Source organism: Cryptomeria japonica, chromosome 1 (genome assembly GCF_030272615.1).
Source record: "Cryptomeria japonica chromosome 1, Sugi_1.0, whole genome shotgun sequence".
NCBI classification, from domain to species: domain Eukaryota; kingdom Viridiplantae; phylum Streptophyta; class Pinopsida; order Cupressales; family Cupressaceae; genus Cryptomeria; species Cryptomeria japonica.
In genome coordinates, this window is record NC_081405.1 from 532,331,214 (window position 1) to 532,353,088 (window position 21,875).

The 21,875-nt window shown below is 34.9% G+C and overlaps 1 protein-coding gene across 5 annotated transcripts; it reads left to right on the forward strand.

Annotated features, from left to right (window-relative positions):
• Nucleotides 1-10,181: 10,181 nt before the first annotated feature.
• On the forward strand, nt 10,182-17,253 carry LOC131073735 (myosin-binding protein 2). Of its 5 annotated transcripts, none has more exons than XM_058010236.2 (5): nt 10,182-10,573; nt 11,592-12,147; nt 12,272-12,437; nt 12,726-13,747; nt 16,803-17,253. In XM_058010236.2, the coding sequence occupies exons 2-5, from the start codon at nt 11,605-11,607 to the stop codon at nt 16,833-16,835; spliced, it is 1,764 nt and encodes a 587-aa protein (XP_057866219.2). In that variant the 5' UTR covers nt 10,182-10,573; nt 11,592-11,604; the 3' UTR covers nt 16,836-17,253. The 5 variants fall into 5 exon arrangements, with proteins under 5 accessions (XP_057866219.2, XP_057866223.2, XP_057866221.2 ...); XM_058010240.2 differs by having other exon boundaries at nt 12,317-12,437; XM_058010238.2 differs by having other exon boundaries at nt 10,183-10,573; nt 12,287-12,437.
• The last annotated feature ends 4,622 nt before the right edge of the window (nt 17,254-21,875 follow it).

Genomic DNA, 21,875 nt, shown 5'->3' on the forward strand with positions numbered 1-21,875 from the left:
CACTATTCGGTTTATGCATAACAGTAAGGTTATTATTCAAGAAAAGTTTTGGAGTACTGATTCACCCTTCCCCTCTCAGTACATTAGCTTTCCATATTGGGCCTAACAATTGGCATCAGAGCTTGAATCTTGGAAAAGGGTTTAACTACCTAAAGAGAAAGATCTTATCAATGGAAGACTATAAATCTCGGAGGATTGTGTATCTACAAGAAGAGTTGGATCATGCTAATCAAGTGATTGTAGACATGCAAAGGCAAATGCAAAAATCTTTGAAAGTAAGAAGAAGATTATCTGATGATTTGCAGGATTCTCAAGAGTTAGTGGAACAAATTGAGACATCATCTAAGAACACTATATCTGAAGAAAGTGAAGAAATGATTGGAGTATTCAAAGAAAAGAACAAAGCATTGGCTGATCAACTAAAAGCAATGAAAAGAGAACATGAACATTTCAGTACATAGATGACTGAAAATCTAGATGCATTGAGGACAGCAGAGGATAAAGCAAGAGATCTACAAAGAGAGAAACAACAACTTGAAGTCTTAGTATCTGATAAGAATGATGAAATCACAAGGTTAACTGGGATTCAACAAAATATGATAGATCAACTAGGTTATGCACATCATGAAGCAATTATGAAGAATGATGAAAACCAAGCTTTAAGACTTGAAGTATCAAGGTTGATAGATGAACTTGAAACAGAGAAGAAATCCAAAGAAACATTGAAGAAAAGTTATGAAGCATCAAAGATGTTGGATGAGAAATACAAGAAGACCCAACAAAGATGCAGGACTCAGTTACAAAGGAAAAGACTCTACCGAGAAAGGAATTCATACTACCAAGAGAGGAGAATCATCAAAGCAAGCTGGAAATAGGAATAACATCAAAAGAAAGAAGCCTATTTGCTACTACTATGGAAATCAAGGTCACATTACCAACATATGCCAAATTAGAAAAGGTAAGAAACCGAATATCACTAAGTCCAATGGTTATTGTTACAATTGCAATAAATATGGTCACACATCTAATCAATGTAAGACAAAGTCTGTTAACAACTATCAAAAGGCAAAATTCAAAGGGTTTTGTAGAAACTGCAATAGATATGGACATAGTACCGAGAAGTGCTGGCTTAAGCAAAAGAACTACATGTGGTCTGCACACCAAGAAAACACTAGAGGTTACCGAACTCACACAAATCCTTACCGACAATATGCAGCAGTACCATGGGATTACAATACAAGGATATGGTGCGAATGTTTTGGAAGATATGGACATATAAGTGCCAACTGTTTTATAAGGTTTGGAATGAACAACCGAAGATCATGGAGAAATCCTGGTATGGCATGTTTTCATTGTCACAAAGTTGCACACTTGGTTGGAGATTGCAGAGATCAACCTAGAGGAGACACTGAAGAGATAAAAGAAAAAATTAAAGATGATTTGGAAAAAGAAGGAAATTGTGTCAAATGAAGAAAGCACTTTACCTACCAAGTTAGGTGCACCTATTCCAAATTAATCAGCAAAGGTATGAAGGGGCTGCATTCTCTGAAGGTTAAAATCATAATAGTTCCTATTCTATTATGTACTGAATTCAAAATCTGCACAGTTAAGATGCATTAGTAAGTTTGAAATTCTATCAAAAGTACTTTACAAGAAACCTGTCAAGTCAGTGAATACAGGAAGCTTGTCAAGTCGGTAAATGAAGGAAATTTGGTTACTCGGTTAAAATGAAAAAAAAGGAGTAAATCAGTTAAAGGTGAACCGAGTGCATTTAATGTTTTGACCTAACTCGCACGGAGCCCGATAAGGTATTTTGTGTACTTAAAGGTATTTTCACGATCATTTTCATTCACCAAGTTTTCAAGAGAGCAGAGCAAAGCGAATCAAGGCGATCAAACCTCATTCAAAGCGAATCCAAGGTATTTACATCAATCTCATCTCACTGTTAAGCTAGTTTACCGATCTTGTCAAATTGCTATTATCTACTGAGTGTGAAGCGTCTGCCATTTGTAAACCATCAAACCCTAAGGATAGTTTGCTAGTTTTGTCTGAAATTTACAAATGGCACCCAAGATCCAAGATCCCATAGTTGTCAAGAATGTAGAGAAGCCCTCTCTAAAATACTCTTTGACTCCTAAAGTCGCCTCTGAACTGGATGACAAAACTGCCTTTTCACTCATCCTGGATCGAGTCTTGTTAGTCAAAGATTTTAGATTCTTCACCAAATGCCATGTTGAAGAACTCGGTCATGTTGAGATAAGTGACACATATGATGAGCTATGTACCAATGGCAAAATGGATAGAAAGTATGAGCATATCAAAATCAAGGGATTAACTGAAGCCCTAACCTATCCCCGTGTGTTCAAACCCTAGTGGGTTAAGTTTGTTTTGAGCAGAGTTCATGATGATTTTATGTAGCTAGAAGAGAAACCATTCAAAATCACTAAGGAAATCATTCATGTGATCACTGATTATCCTATCTATGATCATGCACGAGCATAGAAGATGATATCACAGAAGGAGTTAATCAGTTTAACTGGAGTAGAATCTGTTTACCGAGGACTGAAACTGAACAATGTCACTGATGCAGAACTTAAGTTTGCCATTAGAGTAATTGGTTACTGTTTCTTCCAATCAGTAAGGAAAAATAGTGTACCCTGTGCAGCAGTTGACTTAGCCTATAAAATAGTGAAAAAGGGAATGAAAGTTGATTTATGTGAAGTGTTATTGAAAAACTTGTTTGAGAACCTGAACACAATAAGGGAGCCAAAGAAGAACAACTCAGCAAATACATTGAAGTTTGGTTCACTTCTTGTATGCATGTTTTTCTACTTTGAGAAATTCTTTCTATCAGTCGACAAAGTAGTTTGGGAGCTACACCGACCAATCATCCATCAAATTAATGACTTTATTAAGAAATTGGGAGATAATTTCAATGATATCATGAATGACTACTTCAACAAATTTCAAGAGAAGATGCACAATAGATACCGGATTGCACCCCAGCTGGTAGAGAAATATAAAGATGATATATGCTTTGAGGTAGACACCAATTACTGTTATGTGAATGTTGTGGAACCAAGGACTCAATCTTTGCCACCAATGGGTTATGAGATTGACTATGATATCACACAATAGAAAATTGATGCATTTATTACCTTGCCAAGGCATGCTACTGAGCTGAGATATGGAACTTATGAAGAAGTTAAGGAAAAGGTAAAAATGAGCATTGTAGTACCTAAAGCTACAAGAAAGGCTACAAAGATGATTAAGGCATTATCTGAGAAATTCGGAGAAGACTCTTCCTCTACACCTGTCAAAGGCACTCTTGCCATCACCGAAGAGGAATCAAAAGCTCAAGAGGCAGCAATAACATTGAGTGCCGAACTGCCTAAGGGTAAAGTATTGAAAAGAAAGAAACAAGACATTCCAAAGGCCCTATCGACTCCTCCAACAAAAAGACCTAATACAAGAGCATCAACTGCATCACCGAGTAAGAGACAAAAGAGTGTTATTGCTCCCAAGGTAACCAAGACCTACAAGAAATCTACTCAAAGACTCATTCTGGCAAAAGAGTCTAGTGATACAGAATCCGAAGATGCAAACAAATTCCAAATTGTCAAAAGCAAGAAGGTAAATATACATAGTGTTGAAAACTTTTGTGCAAATCTAAAAGAATATGGTGGATTTGGTTCCTTTAGATATGTCAAGTATGAGACTAGGAATAATGATGAGAAGAGACAAATTGAAGAAGTTGTCATCTGTACACTTCTAAAGTTTCGGCTAGCTCCATTAGAACTAGTAAAGTCACTTCCGAGTGAATTGTACTTACATATTGATAACAGGTGGAAATATGCAATGGACTCAGAGAAACAAATCAGAGAAAGAAGTCTCGTCCATCTATTTCCTGATATGTTTGTAGCAGAAATAAAGGAACACTTGACAACCTACAATTCAAAATTTCTTGTCAAACAGAGAACCTTAAAATTGATGAATGGGCTATATATCGATGTAGAAAAAGAGACAAAAGAAAAATGGTAGGAAATCTTCAAAATAAAAGATGCCGGTGAGCAATCTAAAATTGAAATTGTTGATGTCACCGAACAAGATCCTGATGTCACCGAGCATGGTCTTGACGCTACCGAGCAAGACCCGACTGACACTATTCAAATTGATGAAGATGTCATGGATGCAGAAGAACAGAAGCAGGAGATGATTGAAGGCACTACATATGCAAAACTTGTATCTAGTGAATTTGTGTTAGTACAAGTTCAGCCTTATCCATCGATCACTCAACCTATCTCTACCGAAGCTCCTAAAGATACAACACAAGGCACCGAAGGTCACTAGTTTGAAGCAGCAGAAGGTACAACTCAAGACAAGACCTCTCAAGCACCCTCGAGCACCAAAAATGTAGCAGCTAAGACACCCAGTACCAAGACACCAAAAGACACCACAGCAGCTACAGGTACCGACCAAAGTGTTGCCTCTACCGAGCAACCTACCGAGGGTCAGCAAGCCTCTCAAGCTATTGTCTTAGTTCACCCGACCAAAGGTAAAGAGAAGAAGGTGAAAAAGCATAGTTTTAAAGTTGATTTATCTAAACCGATAGTGTTGCCCAATGTGGATATCTCAAAATTAAAGGGGCAAGCACTTATTGATTTCAGTGAACTATGCAAAGCAAAGGCCGAACAAGAAAAATAGATGGCCATTCAAAAGAAGAATAAAGTACTTCAGAAGGTGAAGACACTACTAATAGATATGCTACCTTCAACTATAGTGTCAACCAATGCAGCCATCCACATTCAACTGGATGAACTCCTTAATCAAATAGAAACATCTGGAGTGGATGCATCTGAGTACTTGAGCAAGCTCAAAGACAAAGAGCTCAATGCAAAAATGATAGAAGAGGTACAAAAAGCTCTAGCTATTGGAAAAGTCAAACTTGTCAAATTCATTGCTGAGTTGTCCCCTCAACTCAAGCATATTCTTTATTTATTTCAGAAACTTTGCACATTTTCTATATTCATTAAAGATATCAAGATTAAAACTGATGCAATTGAAAAAGAGATCACCGATCTCTCAAATAAGTTGACCACAGAGCCCAATTCAGTTCAAAATTTTTATACCAAGCTTCAACAGCTCATGGCTCAACAATTAGACCTCAGAAATGAAGAGCATAAGATCAAGATGGATATAATGACACTCCAGACATTATTCCTTCCTCATCTTTCATCAGTTCAAGAACAGATTAACCGAGCTACACGCCTATCTACTACACAAGAGGGAAGCACTCTTGATGGCTTAATATCCCTATTGGTTGATATTCAAGCACAAAATTCTTTAATGGAAAGTGTCAAAGATGCACTCTCTATCGCACTCACCGACGCCCGGAAGAAGTATAAATCTATTTTTGTTCAGTTACCACCCCTGGATGGAAATTAAGTTTTTGATGTTTGTCAAAAAGGGGGAGTGATACTATATAGGGGGAGATACAGTTTTGGTAATATAGTTTTGATACAGTATTCAGAGTATTGTATACAGGGGGAGTATACCGAGCAGAGTATGCAGAATATCCAAGAATATCCAAGGACAGTAAGCAGAGCACACAAACACAAAACCGAGCATGCAAAATCAGAAGTTATGTATAGTATAATGATAAGGGGAGTATATTTGAATATACTATTTCATTTACTATTGTATATATTGTCAAGTATAGTCATTTTGCAAAGTATATAGATTTTTGAGTTATGACTTTGAAAGTAGTTTTTCAAGTCAAACATCTCAACTAATGTCAAAAGGGGAGATTGTTACTACTTATCAAGTTGCCATTAGTTTTTATATTCAAAGTCATACTATATATTCTAGTCGGTTAACACTACCAAATCATGTAGTCGGTACACATAGAGAAGTCGGTATGCACAGTCTAGTCGGTTATAGAGGAAAGCAGTCACAGAATGTAGTATACACCGAGGTGTCTACCGAGTATCTTTTTGAGACTACCGAGCAGCAAAGATGACACACCAAGTGAAACATGTTACCAGATACATTGAACCTAGACATGTATATGAAAATGTGTTACAAGATCGAGGCACATCTAACCGTTATTACATTGGAAATTGCACCAAAAGATTGTGTATGATTTTAAGGACAATCTAACCAATGAAATATTGTGTTTAGTTATTCATTCGAAGAATCTTGTTTGTAAGATCGAAGCAATGAATTGGATCACCGTTTTAAGAGATCTATTTATACAGCATGAGTAAAAGGTGTATGCATAAACAGATATGTGTAAGAAGACTGTTACAGAGACACAGAGGTCACCGAGAAGGTTTTTAGAGAACAGTCGAAGAACAAAGTAAACAGAAGGGTTTATCGAGTTACTATATGGGTTACCGAGGTAAGCTATAAGCAAGGTAATCTATTCTGAGCACATAGAATTTTCTATAACATTTCAGATGTAAAGTTGCAGATATTTGTAATGATTTTATTGTAATATTGTGAAGTTGAAAGAGAAACCTTTAACAGGGTAAAAGACTCTAATCAAGTCTATAAAATGTAAAGCCTCTAACCAGGTGTAGCATTCTGAATAAATGTTGTAAAATCATTTAGCAAGGTAGATCTAACAGATCTTGTTACTCCTAACAGGGTAAGCTATTAGAAATAGCTAAATATAGCTCTAACCGAGCATTCTTTATTATTGCAGTAGTGAAGTTATGGGTGCCATCCCCACTACAGTTTTTCTCTCTAACCAAGAGTTTCTGCGTAACCAAAATATATGTGTTATGGAGTGAATCATGTATGATTGTTATCTATTTGTTTTAACTTTATTTTATGTTACTGCACTATTTGGTTTATGCATAACAGTAAGGTTATTATTCAAGAAAAGTTTTGGAGTACTGATTCACCCCTCCCCTCTCAGTACATTAGCTTTCCATATTGGGCCTAATATTCAGCTCTCTCACCTGCTACATGAATTTTTTTGAAAATTTTCAAGCTATCGGGTTATGGAGCCTTTTTATTTGGTTTATGATTGACATTTCAAATTTAGCCACATTTAGTCATGCCCGTGACCATGAGAATGGTTGGAAAATGTTAGTCATGTGGAAACTTTCCGTCAACCACAAAATGTTTGGCAATTTGGCTAAATGCCTCCACATCATCAATGGGTTCCAAAACATGGGTCTCATGGCATCGCCTGCATTATGTGAGGGCATGGGATTTTGGCCATAGTTGGGCATGGGTATGCATGTATGTTGATGCATGTTGTCGGTACAATTCTAACATTTTGGAGCCAGAATAACTGCATCCAATAGTAACATGCATGTAAAGAATATTTGTATTTGCCATGAATATGTTGCATTTCAAAGTCATTGATCTTTTGCCATAATGTCAATAACATGTGAAGGTGATTTGAAAACATACGCCACCTTTATTGCATATAAAACCTTATAATTTAGACTCTAATGCATAGTATAATGTTTTAATTTTGAATGCATAAATTATTACTTATGTCATAAAGTGAGCTTTTATTTCAAAATAAATCAACCTTCAAAGCTTAAACTGAGGTTTTGTAAAATATTTTAATAATAATAATAACACATATAGCTTTTGAAAAGAAAAGACATCATGCACTTGATATCAAAGTATCTATTTTTTGAGCATGTGCAAGTATGAAGTATGAATATATTAATGAAATCAACGATAACAATTCTCATTTTTTATATCATTTAAAACATAAGGAAGAAAACGATAAGCATAGAGATCAACTAAACATGTAACCGACTTATCACATCATTTAAGTGCAATTTCTACATGAAACTATGTGGTGCGTGTGTGTTTAAGTTTCCCATCATGACCATCATTTACCAAATGGCTAGATCTCTTCTCCTCAACCATGTCCCTATCTTTGATTCTCACCTGCACTCAGTTGCACTTAGTTGCACTCAGTCACACATTAATAGGTCAATCCAAAAACCATAGTCAAAACATAATGAAATAATGACAACATCATGATTAATTCATCTTTTCATTTGCATAAATATTATTCTATCATATTCTAATAATCAAGAAATAATTAACTAATACGATATTCCAATTTATTACATTATTAAAGCAAGTAAAAGATGAGATGTAACATCACAATATTGAAGAGGATCTATTGGAGCATATTTCTAAAGGAGTATATAACTTGGAGGATAAGGTTCTTGATGCATGCAAACAACGAGAGAAAAAAATGAATGCATGGGTTTTGATAATTTTTCAACTCTCATAATTATTAAGGCTTGAGTTAGGTTTTTCTTAATTTTGTCATTTGTAAGCTAGTGTCTTCTACATTTTAAAGTGTTTTGAGGATGGAACACATGAATATGGCAAGATAACGTTGGTACTTGAATTATAATAATGTATATTTTGTGTATACATTCTGACTATTTTGGAGTGGTACCATAATTAGATAAAAGCACGTTAGTTAGGATAAGATTTTTAGAAGAATATATTTTGAATGTGAATATAAATGTGAATTACATTAATAAGAATATAAGCTATCTTATAAGATCTAAGTACACAATTTTTAGCTTGCACACTTTTGCATTCAATTCCAAGTATAACAGAGGGCTAGAATAAATTAAAAGAAATCTAATAATATTTAAATCAATATAATGAGATATATTAATATACAACTCTTAATTGTAACACTTTTATCATAAAAAAAAACCAATATAATAAAGCTTGACTAGTTTTTATTGTGATTTATTTATAGTTTGCTTTATTGTCTTTGTGTACATAGTTATAAATATTTCATTATAATCTACTTATAAGTAGATCAAATGAGAGTATTAAAATTCTTATGCCTTGAACAAGTATTCATATGATTAATATGTTGATATGTAGAAATTGAATAAATGTTTAGCTATAAATCTATTCTATATATAAATAAACTATAAAACAATACTAAAATCTCTTTTACTTTCGTTTATGGAAATTAACATATATTATAAAGTCAAACATATTTTCTTACAATTTTTAAATTTGTTTTAACATTTACTTTAAATAAATAATTAATAAATAAAGGTTTTGAAAGATCCATTATTACTTAGAATGTTAAAAAAACAAAAAACTCTTTTTGTCCTTTCTAATAACTTTGGATTACCACCATGTCTTATTAGGTGGTTTTTAATGTCTCATAGTTATCACCTTTCTTGATTGGTGATATGACAAATTATGATAATTATTTCTTCACTTTTAGAGTAGGTGATCTTTTTAATTTTGAATAATTAAGGCACATCAAAGGGCTTGCAATGCCTCCAATCAATGAAAATATGTGGCATAAATTAATATGAAAGTTATAAGCTACTAACTTTTTAGGTGTTGGATTGTACCACAAACTCTTAACACTTCATTAATTTTCTTCATTATATCAAGATAAATATGTTGTATAATCTTTGATTTAAAAGAGTTGTTGTATAAAAAAATTATATAAGAAATTGAGTGTATTTAAATAAATAAAATATTTATTATTGATGTATAAATAAAATAAATATATAGATTTTTATTATAGATTTCAATTTAAAAATATTTCAAAGTATTAAAAATTATTTGTTAATATTTTTTTAGTTATTTTATAAAATCAATTGTATATTTTGAAATGAGATTTGTGGTTATTAGGTGATTCTCTTGGATACAAAAATTTAGTATACTGTAAAGTAATTTTATGACTTGTGGATATGAATGTTGAGAACGTAATATATAATCCATTTGTAATTTAAATTAATCTTTAAATATAACAACTCAATAAATAATTTTACATAATTTACACTTTATTGAACTGAAAATAATTCAATTTCTTTTTTAAAAAAATTGAAACTTATTTCTAAACCACGTGTATATTTCAGTCAAGTATGTAGGTCGTATGCATCTTTTCAACTGAAAAGTTAGAGGCAGTCTCTTAAATTAATTTGACTAAAAATATCTCTTAATTTTACCAATAGGTAAATACAAAATAAACAAATCAAGCAATTCTCATTTTCCGAATATATTTACAACCAATCATTTTTAATCACGTTGAGAGATACTTCAACAGTGTTACGCACTGCAGTCAACGGGCCCACCAGCTGACGTGGCATAACACGTAAACATTCCGGTTACGCAATCTCCAGAATGTGACCGCCGTTATGCGCAGCGGAAAGGAAACTGGAATTCGGCTACCACGCGGTACTATCAAAGGCAGGCTTGTTTCTCGATTGAGGCCTCTTTTTTCTTTGGGCGTTCTGTTGAACGGCTACTGTAGATTTCCAAATATTCCCATTTTATTCGTTAGCAGGAAGAGCCGCCGTTTCGCAGACATTCAGTAAAAAAAACCAAAAAAAAGATCTTTTGATTTACTTTTCTCTTGGGTGCCGTCATCAGTTTGCGCTTTGCTCTCAAGTGATATGCCATGATTCGCTCGGTCGGTGGTGCTGAATTTTGTGGATTTTATTTGATTTCTGAATGATTTGAATCCCGTGGGGTTTTGGGCAGGAGCAGTTTGAGGTTAATTAATATGAGACTAGACAAACCCACTTCAGTTTGTACGGTATGATTTCTGTCCTTGCCTGGTTCTTGAATCTTATTTTTACTGTACTGGGAAAATCTTATGTGTGTTAGGTGTGGGTATTAAACTGCTTATTAAAAAATTGAACAGACTAAGAATTTGGGTCGCAATCCACTTCTTAATGAGTGTGGTTCTTCTGCTATTGATTTCTATCAGAAATTCCCCTCTTTTCCATTCAATCATTATACTTCAATGGTTTTGAAATAGACATAAATCATCAATTCCATGGGATAGTGTCTCTCTTCTTCTGCTATTGATTTTGATCAGAGATTCTTCTTCCTCTTCGAGTCTCTCTAAATACCAATCTACTAAGTCGACTTCTGTGGCGCAGGCATCTCTAGCTTCCCTCTCACTTTTGAGCCCAAAATTCCATGCCTAAGTGACCCTGTGTTTCCAATGCCTCTGCTGTACCAGATGTTCTTTATATTCAATTCCTCTATTTCAGCCTTGAGCTGGTGTGAACTAGAAGTCCCTCTCCCTGTTGCGCGTTTGAGGTAGGGTAGACGGGTTGTCAATTGGGCTATAAGCATCTCTGCCTTACATTTGATCTTTCTGATGGTCTTCATAAGTATGGGAGGTTGAATTCTCTGAGCAGTGGTGAGTTTTCCTACCAATGCGTTTTGTCCACATCATCAGAGGTTAGTGAAAGAAGATGTCCAGGCATGCTCAGAGAAATCCAAAACCTAACAGACGTGGGTACTATTCAGACATATGTATATGTTTGACTTTGTAGGATTGCTCTTTAATGGTTTATGTTATTTAAAAAATAGAGGAAGATTTTCAATGTTAAAGAAAGTAAAGTGGGCTTTTTTCTACTGAAGAAGCCCCCTGGATCGGCTCTGGAAGCCAGCATATTTGTGGGGTTATGGTGTTGACCATCAGACCTAAGAGCTTGGAATTTGTTGCTGCTATGCTGTTTTTCATTTGAAAATGCAAATATTCCTGTTTAGAATCTTCAATTTATTCATTTGGGTTTTTTTCTTTGGTTGCTTTGCGGCAGATAAGGATTGGTAATGGCTTGCAACGCACTTCAGGATTGGACCATTTCATCACTAATCGCCATATTTTTCAAATTGGTCAAGGCATTTATTTTGATTTGGGTGGCTTCTGTTGTATTCTTTATAGCGAAGTTCCTGAGCTTCTTTGGTCTGCATTTACCTTGCTCCTGCAATGATATCATACAGGACCAGAATTCCATAGACAGTAATGTCTGTGTGCAGAGAGTTTTCATTGAATGGCCTTTCAGAATGATTTCCTCCACAGAATCTCATATTCTCAGTAAGTTTCCCTTTAAGTGGAGTTGTACCATTGAAAAAAGTGGTTCATCCTCTCAAAGGAATGCAAATTTAATAGATGCACCGCCCGTGGATGGGTCATGTGATAAATTGCTACGAACTCCACAGATGGTAAAAGATTGCCTTTCCTACTGCAATTCACTTGGTCCACAAGACGCCCAAATGATAGATCCTGCAGCTTGTTCGGAAATTCAATATATGCAAACTGAAATCACTGCAACCAAGAGTGGTTTTGGCACTCATGCACCTGATGAAAGTGAGGTATGTTGTCAGCAAGGAAGATGCTGTTTTAGTTATTTCTGTAATTCACTGAATAACAAACAATACTGTGTTACATACTCTTCCTGTTATGTACCTATGCCCATGATATTATGATACATATTAGGGTCATGCTTGCCAGAAACAGAAAGTTGACCAGAAGTCATCGCAGGACAGCAATGCTGCTCCATCAGGATTGCATGGTGATGAAAATATGACTATTGTTGGAGAATGTAATAGCAGTTTGTTGGCTACATCAGTTGGATACAATCAGCTGGACATTGAGCTTCCAGGTTAGTAATGGTCTCAAGGAGCCTTGCTGCCTCTAAAAGTATGTAACTCTAGAGCATAGACAAGCCTTGTTGATATTTAAACCAAATGTTTATAGAGATGTTATAAACATGCCGAGGAGTTTAAGGTACATTAATAAGTTAAATTTTTTGAAATCCCGAAGCAATGTCAAACCCATAATAATTTGTAAATTTAGGTTAAATTTTGAGTGTGTTGTATGACTTACAGATAACTGATAAGTCAAAACTAATAAAATAGCAAATGATAACCTCTAAGTATTTCTGTTGCAGGTGTAACTGATTTATTTACAGAAGACACTTTGGATAAGGTTTTGCCTTCAAATAATTGCTATCAACTAGAAAAGACCTCGTCCCTGCCTGAGTTGGAGGTACCATACAGAATCAATGATTTGAGAAAACAACTCAGAGAAGAAAGGGAAGCTCGGAAGGCCCTGTCTCTAGAACTTGATCAAGAGCGAAATGCTGCTCAAACTGCTGCTGAGGAAACTTTGGCCATGATATCACGTATTCAAAGTGAGAAGGCATCTGCTGAGATGGAAGCTCGGCAATTCAAGAGAATAGTTGAGGAGAAATCAGTCTATGATGAAGAAGCGATAGAAATTCTCAAGGAGATTGTAGTCAAACTAGAAAGAGAAAGGTTGGATCTAAAGGATGAAGTTGAGATGTATCGTCGAAGCTTGCTTAAAGATAGAAGTGAAAAGTGGGAGAGAGGATCATATGCTGATTCAAATGAAGACAATTCGAGTGTTCATGATGTTCACGTTGTCCAAACACCCACAAAGAGGGATCTTGACAGAAACATGATGTCCCCTTTATCATTAACTCCGGACAGATATCAGAGTTCATGCCTACTACAAGGAATTGCCGAGAATGGACTTGAAAATAAAACTTTGAGGGACGACAACAGTGCTGGCATTTCACCAGGCTATGAATATGAGAACTTGGAAGCCAGAGATCGAAAAACAAGCAATGCTGGGTTGTATTTAAACTCGAGAAGTTTGTATGCTAATGGTTTGGAAGGGATACAATCTCATGATTTGCGGACAAAGTCCATGATTCGCAGGGATATGGCAAGGATGAAGGCTGAGGATGAAATTGAACATCTTTCAGAGAAACTCCTAGCCCTATTTGCAAGCAGGGAGAGTGCCATTTCTTCTATGCAATATTTAGACAAGGAAACTTTCCAGAAAAATATTTTAGAAGACATAGCACAGAGTCTTAGAGACATACACAGGTTAAGGGAAGGAGGAGAATGTGTAGTGCAAGAGTCACTTCCTTCTGAATCTGGCAAGGTACTTGGTTTTATCTAAAGTTTCAAAAGAGAATGTGCATTTTAATGATTTATCATATCAATTTGACTGCAATAAATTTGCCCTTTGAATTCCTGCATAGCACAAGTACAGTCAAAACTTGAGACATATTTTTTATGCAGCCTTAGTTCCCGCATGATCCAGGAAAAGTGAATCATTTTTCAGCCCTACCCATAACAAATGGTCATTCCAAAACAGTGTGAGAGGCCAGGATCAGACTGCATGCTGTGCTTTGATAGATTCCATCCCTGAACATGGTCATTGGTGATAGTGTATAGTTCACTTCTTTATGCCATCAGCACTTCTGTCCAGCTGGAACAGTGTTTCATTCCATCCTTTTTTGCTATTAAGGAAAACTCATCAGCTTGCATCAACTTTGAACCTCAGGAACCAAACTGACCAAACTGTTGTGTAAACTCTTTGATTGATAATTCTGTCTATAAAGCTATATATGTGAACTTTATACCATATTTCCTTCTCCAATCTTATTCTTTCTGTTAGCTTTCATCTGTTGCATTCATTATCATGCCACAGCTATTCACAGTTTTGTTTATCTTTGGCCTATATGCTGTTGGTGTGAATATGAACATATCCTAACTAGTTTTTGGTTAGCACTTATTCACACATGTTAAGTTTACTTATGATAGTTTAGTTGTCACATGGAACACTCATTTAATATCATTCATGTTAGTTATCTTAGGTGTCGTTCTAGATAAAGATTAGTCATAGCTCATTATTTATTATTAGTTTTATAATGCATCATGCATTTAATTTTGTATCAAGGATAATTGTAACTACTCCATTATCTCTTGCCTATATAAACAGGCTAACATACACATTGTAAATCATCTCAGCAATATCATTTCAATTCCTGGTGAAATATATTTCTCTCTTTTTGTGGAAGTTGCTTGCAGTTGTAATCCTGGCTTGGGAGCACAGCTCTAACATGGTATCAAAGCCTTTCGATTTGCTCTTCTTTCCAGTATGAGACACTTCACCAGCCTTGTTGAGATACCGGGAGTCTTCAGATTGGCAATATATTTTTCCGCCATTTCATTTGGTGCCACCCAATCTGTTCCATATTTCACTCTCAGTTAATTCCATCAGCATTTCTCCAGTCTGTTTGTGGACCTGCATTATCATCTCCCTGCGATATTCCAGACTGCATATGTTAGCATTGGCTGCATATTTTTCCCTATTCGGGCTCTGTTATTGGCGGCCTCCCTCACTCATCGAGCAATCGTGCCCTACCTGGGCCTCTTAATTTCTTTTTGCTCAAAGGTTCTTGCATTTATATATGGTTTTGTTTCTTCCTAAGGGGAGACATTGTTTGTATGCATTGGAGCATGTTTTGCCTTCAGACACTGACCATTCTTGTAGAAGATTATTCATTATAAGGGGGGCTACATAGTCTCTAATATTCCCTCCTATGAGGGGCTAACGATTGGATTTTTGTGATGGATGTAGTTCTTGGGCAGCATTAGTGTTGAGAACTCTATTCATCACTCATCCTATCACTTATTCATTTGCATCTCTCTTTTGTGGAGAGGAGTTTTGTCTCATGAGTTCCGTTTGTAAGAGATAGTTGCATTGTACATGGGTACCTAACATGGCCTAGTTGTTGGGGCTCATATATTGCATTCTCATATTAATATTGCATCATTTGCATAGTAATTTCTCTCCCTATGTTCCACTTCAGGAGGGGCGTTGGTGCAAATTTGGATATATCCTAACTAGTTCCTGGTTAGCACCTATTCACAAATGCTAAGTTTACTTAGGATAGCTTATTGTCACATGGAACATTCATTTAATATTGTTCATGTTTGTTATCTTATGTGTCATTCAAGATAAAGATGAGTCATAGCTCATTATTTAATATTAGTTTCATGATGCATCATGCATTTAATTTTGTATCAAGGGTAGTTTTATTTACTCCATCATCTCTTGCTTATATAAGCAGACTATTGTACACATTGTAAATCATCTCAGCAATATATCATTTCATTTCTTGGTGAATATATTTCTCTTTTTGTGGAAGTTGTTTGTAGTCGTGATCCTGACTTGGGAGCATAGCTCCAATATATACAATTGAGGCATTTAATTTTGTATCAAGGGTAGTTGTAACTACTCCATCATCTCTTGCTTATATAAGCAGACTATTGTACACATTGTAAATCATCTCAGCAATATATCATTTCATTTCTTGGTGAATATATTTCTCTTTTTGTGGAAGTTGTTTGTAGCTGTGATCCTGGCTTGGGTGCATAGCTCCAATATATGCAACCTCCCACCCATCATACATATATTGTCATAATTATTAATGTAAAAGGTGTAACATACATATTTTTACAATTTTGACGAACCAATCATGTAAATCTTGTAATTGACATGGCTTTCTTTAAAGCAGCCTATGAAAACATTATACCTTTTTTCCTTCTTCAACCTTGTTGATTCTTTCGTTTTTCATCTGTTGCATCCTTTGTCAAGGATCTACCTGTGCAATCTACTGCTTGACTTTGGCCTATATGCAACTTCTCAACCATGATACAAATATTATTAGAAATGCTAAGGTAACATTTATACACATACATTTGGTTACATTTTTCCACTATGTAATTAAACATTACACCCACATTCTTGAATCCCATTATTTTGTATTTTATACATTGCATCCCTTTTCAAGGACCCAGTTCACACGACCTCTTGCTTGACTTTGGTGCATATGCAACTTCTCCACCACCAGTCATAATATCTGAAATGCTAATGTCGCATTATGTGCGTCCTATGTAACCCTTGTAGGGGTTACAACATTTAAGTACTGGAGAACCAACTTTGGATTTATTTTCATAGGTTCACATTTATTGCAGTCACTGGGAGGATTAAAGAAGATTTAACCCATAGTAAAAATGTTCCTGGAAGCAATTATCCAGACTACATTCAAGAAGAAATTTAGTTATATTAAATATGCATATCTGTATGTTAACATTAATATTTAATCTAATCCATAACTACAAGTCTTTTTTTTTTTTTCTTGCAGAAATCCTTTCTGGCAATCTACTCAACATTCTAGTTTGAGGCAAAAGATAGATGAGAAGGAGATTGCACTTCCATCAGCTTAACAACAAAAGAATTCTTCCCAAGACTGTACATTGTCTGTGTAAAATTTTCTTGCGTGGCAAGCATTGTATTGTTGGGTAATGTTTGGAATTCATTGTAGAGATTTTAGTCAGTTGATAATTTGAGGTTTTGCAAGTATGTGCGCCATTGTGATTTGTAGTATCTTTATCTCAACACATCCTCCTTGAGTTTTGGGTTACAGCCAGTTTTTCAAGATGATTATTTTCTCAAGCCATATGAGCTTATGACCACCTTAGTGACTGTATCTGAAGTCTATTACCAAAGTTTTGAAGCATATTGGAACTCTTTGTAATATATACATGTGGTTGTATTTCATAATGTAATATAACATGGACATAAAGGTTGTTGCCTCCAGATGTAACACTTATCATTCATGCTTGGTACATATGATGATAGTGTATGTATTTCTTTTCATATTATACGAATTCTTTTCATGACATCATATACGCTCAGCGTAATCTATTCATGTCATGTAATTGCACTGCAAAATAAAGTTTTAAGGGTTTTCTTGCCTGAAATAATTTTTTTCTTTGTGGGCTATATTCAGGAACATATCTATGGCTATTGTTTAAAAAATCATACTAAAGAAAGCCTATAGCTAAATAACTATCCCAAACCTTAGTACACAAAGCTTATTCCAGAATGAACTATCTCACTTTTGCAAGTTAATACTATTTGCTGGTATTGCTAAGCAATTTTTGGTTTATATTTGAAGACATTTTAAAGAAAGCTGTTGACAACAGCCCTGATGAACAAGAGTTTTTAATTTAGTGGCTACCTTTCTGCTTCCAATTAACCAAATCAATCATTCTAAAGATAATAATTGAGGATGAACCAGTGGGAATGCCCATGTATAGGTGTTGGTTAACCTAACCTTCAAGGAACCTACGCTGTAGAATATTCAATTTATAGATTATACTATCATCATTGATCTTTCAAATCCTTTAATGTCTTTGTATCTGGTTTTCATACTGTGCACTGCAAAGGCATGTTCAACCTTAATCTCTTTAATGTTGTTGCCCTAAAACTACTCTAACCTACAATCCAACATTATGTCACGAATGGTAAATTAAGATGATTTTCCTCTAAAGAATATCTCTCTCCAGTAATTGTATCATACGTGGGTAATATTGCCAATAGCTTTGTTGTGGGGACTACTTTCATTCCGTGGTTGTATTTGAGCTACATAAATCGACAATTACTATGATACAACCACTGAATGAAAGTAGTCCCCACAAAAAATACAACAATCTTTTCTTGAAGAATGGTTTCCAAAGTTGACAGATACAATTCGAGCCATCAGTTTAAAGATGAAAGAAACATTATAGCTTCAGCTGATGCATTAGAATAGATAAATAATTAATTCTTTTTGGGGGTATTCTATATGCATTTAGACCAGCTTCCTTCTGTTCATCTTGGTATGCAAGAAAGTCAAGACGATATCAAATGAACTGCTTCACTGTGGCGATGTTATATGGTGACACCAAGCGTAGCTGGTATCATATTTTGGCATGAGTTTTGTCATAGTTTATGTGGTATTTAAAAGATTGTTTGAGGAATCAATTGTGTGTGTTTTTAAATAAAAACGTATATTAAAAACATAAACATTTGATTTTGGAAAGCAATCTTTTGGATAAAGTTTTCCCAAAATCATTAGATAAACGTAGGACACATGTCTCTATGTGGAACTAGCTTTTAAAATCAATATTGAAATCGAATTACTTAAAGACTGTAAGTTGATTAAGTTCGTATATCAGAGCCTTGGAGAACCTTTCAAGGGATATCAATGCTCATTGGAAGAGAAAACGAACTAATCATATGAATGAATGAATTGAATTGAAGTGTATATAACTGGACTTTGGGAAGTGGCAGAGTAGGCACTATTTAGGCCAGTAGATTTTTACAACTAATATTACATACTGGATGGTGCAACGGTAGACAACAATGCATCTTTTTCTCATATGCTTTTAAAGCTCTCAGAGATTTCAGAGATTACATTCAAATTTCTCCATCAATAACTGCGTGTAATGATCACATTGATTGAAAAAAAACTCTGACAGTTGCGTGAATATCCAAATGTGAAATGTGCTGATTCATCCAAGAGCTTGGAGTGCATTCCATAGGGATCGGAGCGCATGTATATGATACCTTACAATATTCCTGAGAAGGAAATTTTTGCAACTTTAATCTCTTTCGGATCGGAAATGCCCCTGATATTGCCTTTGTGACCCATGGGTAAATCAGAACAGTTCATCTAAATTTTTGCAAACCCATCTAAAATTTCATCAATCCATCGAGAGGGCAGAAGGCAAGAACATTCAGAAATTTGATCAAAAGGATCAAGGACCAAGAACACCCAGAATTTTGATTTTGATTAAGTGTTAAAGAGCAAGAATGCAAGGAATCTCTAATAGACATCAATTTATAAAATTTATGATAGTGTTTGTGAATACTTTTGGTTAGTTGGGAGGGAGCTTGCATGCTGTAGGGCTGGCTGTGCATGTGGGTTTTCAATTTTTTTTCCTCTGTAGGTTGGTTCACCCCATCTCTAGTTTCTTGTCTTTTGTAGGGGGCTTCACGGTTCATTCACATGATTCTTCTATGGTTTCTCTTAAACAAGCTATGCTTGGTGGCTGTGTCAATCATTTCAGGCATGAAGTTAAGGGACAGGGGTTACTGGTGGTGGGGTTTTATATTTGGGATAGTAGTTGGGTACAATTAGTCATTGGTGGGGTACAATTAATCTATTAGTGGAGCACAAAAAAGTGTCATGTCAATACTTATCTTTAAAAAAGATTTCAATAAATTTCAAAAAGCAACCAATCATGTGATGCCACATCAATGCACCAATAAACATGATGCAGTGCACAACTATGGGTCTTACTTCTTTTTGGGACCATTTTGGACACCTTGACAAAAAAGGCATGTGATGTGGCATCATATTTAACAAGCAGACAGCTGTACAAAATTTTAATTTTTAAAAAATATTTAAAACAGTTTTTGGAAGGTGCAAACTTAGGCCTCCCCACCATAAGGCTCTCCATTAGTGCAGCAAATATTCCTGTGGATCTTGTTGAGAGACAACAATAAAAAATCTGTACTGATTTTAAAATCAATACACACCTTTCTTGAAGCAAGGAGATTCTTTCACCCTTTTAACTTAGATTATGTGGTTGCTATATTTTTTCCAAAGACTCTTCTCATTTGTAAGTTCATGGGGGTTAGATTATCTTTGTGTATACTAGAGGATGGGGTGCATAGAGCTTGGTTGCCAATGGGTATATTCTTGTTTCCTTTAATAATGTTGCTAATTGAGTTTCAATTTTTGAAGGAGGTTTTGAAGGATGTCATTTCTTTTGGCATGATAAACTTTTCATGAAACTTTGGCATCTAGATTTTCTTCTACCAATAAAACTCCCTTCCAAAGTTTTAATTTGGATATGTTCATTCGTTTTACCACTAATTTTTGAAAAGATGAATGCTATTTTGGGCAATTCTTTGGGTGTATATTTAGGCACTTCTTAAATTATTAGGAAAATTAAATAAATCTAGTTGTATCTCTATCTACTTTGAATTGGATTTAAATAATTCCTTGAAAAGGGCTCTTAGTATTCAAGTGGTTTTTCTTTGATCGGTAAGGGGCACTTTTTAAGGTGTTGAAACACTATTTTTGTTCAAATTCTACGAGCACAGTAGCCTAGTGAAAGTACCAAGCCTGTGAGCCTAGTGGCCCAACGGGGATTTGTGTAATGCCCCTCCCTCGATCAGACTCTGGTTAACCTAGTTTGACTTTGGTTGACTTCTCCCGTTATTTATGTGTTTGGGTGATACTCTCTAATGTAATGACTTTTATCGTGATTCTAGGATATGTTGTTGGTTATGCATTTGATCTCTATGGATGCTTAGATGTTAGATTATATAATTAAGTACTAACCTTGGACTAACTTATTGACTTTATGTATATATCTTCTCTATGGATGCTTAGATGTTAGATTATATGATTAAGTACTAACCTTGGACTAACTTATTGACTTTATGTATATATCTTGAGTTCGTTTTCTTGTATGTTAAAAAAAAAAAAAGTTCACATTTTCTTTGTTTTATTGTTTTAGTCCTTTGGGCCTCATAGCGGGGCGTTATAAGTTGAACCTTGGTGGCAGTTTTACCAAGGAAGTGTTTTAACCGTTGTACTACATGGGTCACCCCTTCAAGTGGGAGGATTTGTTTGGCATCAAACCTTTGATTATGAAGCCATTCCTTCCTTTCAAATGAAGGAAATGTCATTATTATAAACATTTGTTTTTGGGATTGCCTCCACCCCAAATTAGATGATTCATTTGAGAAAGTGCCACACAAAAATAAAAAAGGTAAGCAACACATTCAACAAGATAATCAAAGGTCTATTGTTGGTAAAATACAACCTTTTCCACAACCTAAAGAGAATAAAGCCACTAAAAATAAACAATAAGTTTTCTATTTTGGGATAAATACCTTACGAAAAATAAGTTTGCTATTTTGGGATAAATACCTACGGAAAATAAGTTTTCTATTTAACAATGAAAACCAGGAAAGGATGATAAAAAATCGAGGGAATAATGAAATAATTTAGGATCAAGAAAGGCATGGTCAACTACAAGGTGCAAACCTTTTCAATAAGCAACACGATTGCATTGCACAAGATTTTCCACTTTCTAAGAAGTTTTTTTATTGTATTTGTTGTAATTGTTAATGCCCATCATGATCCTTTGTTGCTAAGTAAGTCTAATGTTTCTACCCAAAACCCTTTTTTAATTCCTAATAATTTTTTAACTCTTGAGAATTAGGAGATTGTTGTTGCCTTTGATAAGTTCGAATATGTTTTTGAGACCCCTATTATGGACTTCAATAAACAACAACATCATTCTATTTACATCCATAAGATAACGGAATAATAATCTTCCAAAGAAAACAAGAAAAAAGGTTCCTCTACTTG

What these genes read in the sequence shown, in the direction of transcription:
- LOC131073735 (XM_058010236.2), top strand. Translation starts at nt 11,605, where the DNA reads ATGGCTTGCAACGCACTTCAGGATTGGACCATTTCATCACTAATCGCC. An exon ending in ATGCACCTGATGAAAGTGAG is followed by an intron (nt 12,148 to 12,271) that starts GTATGTTGTCAG and finishes GATACATATTAG; the next exon opens with GGTCATGCTTGCCAGAAACA. An exon ending in TTCCTTCTGAATCTGGCAAG is followed by an intron (nt 13,748 to 16,802) that starts GTACTTGGTTTT and finishes TTTTTCTTGCAG; the next exon opens with AAATCCTTTCTGGCAATCTA.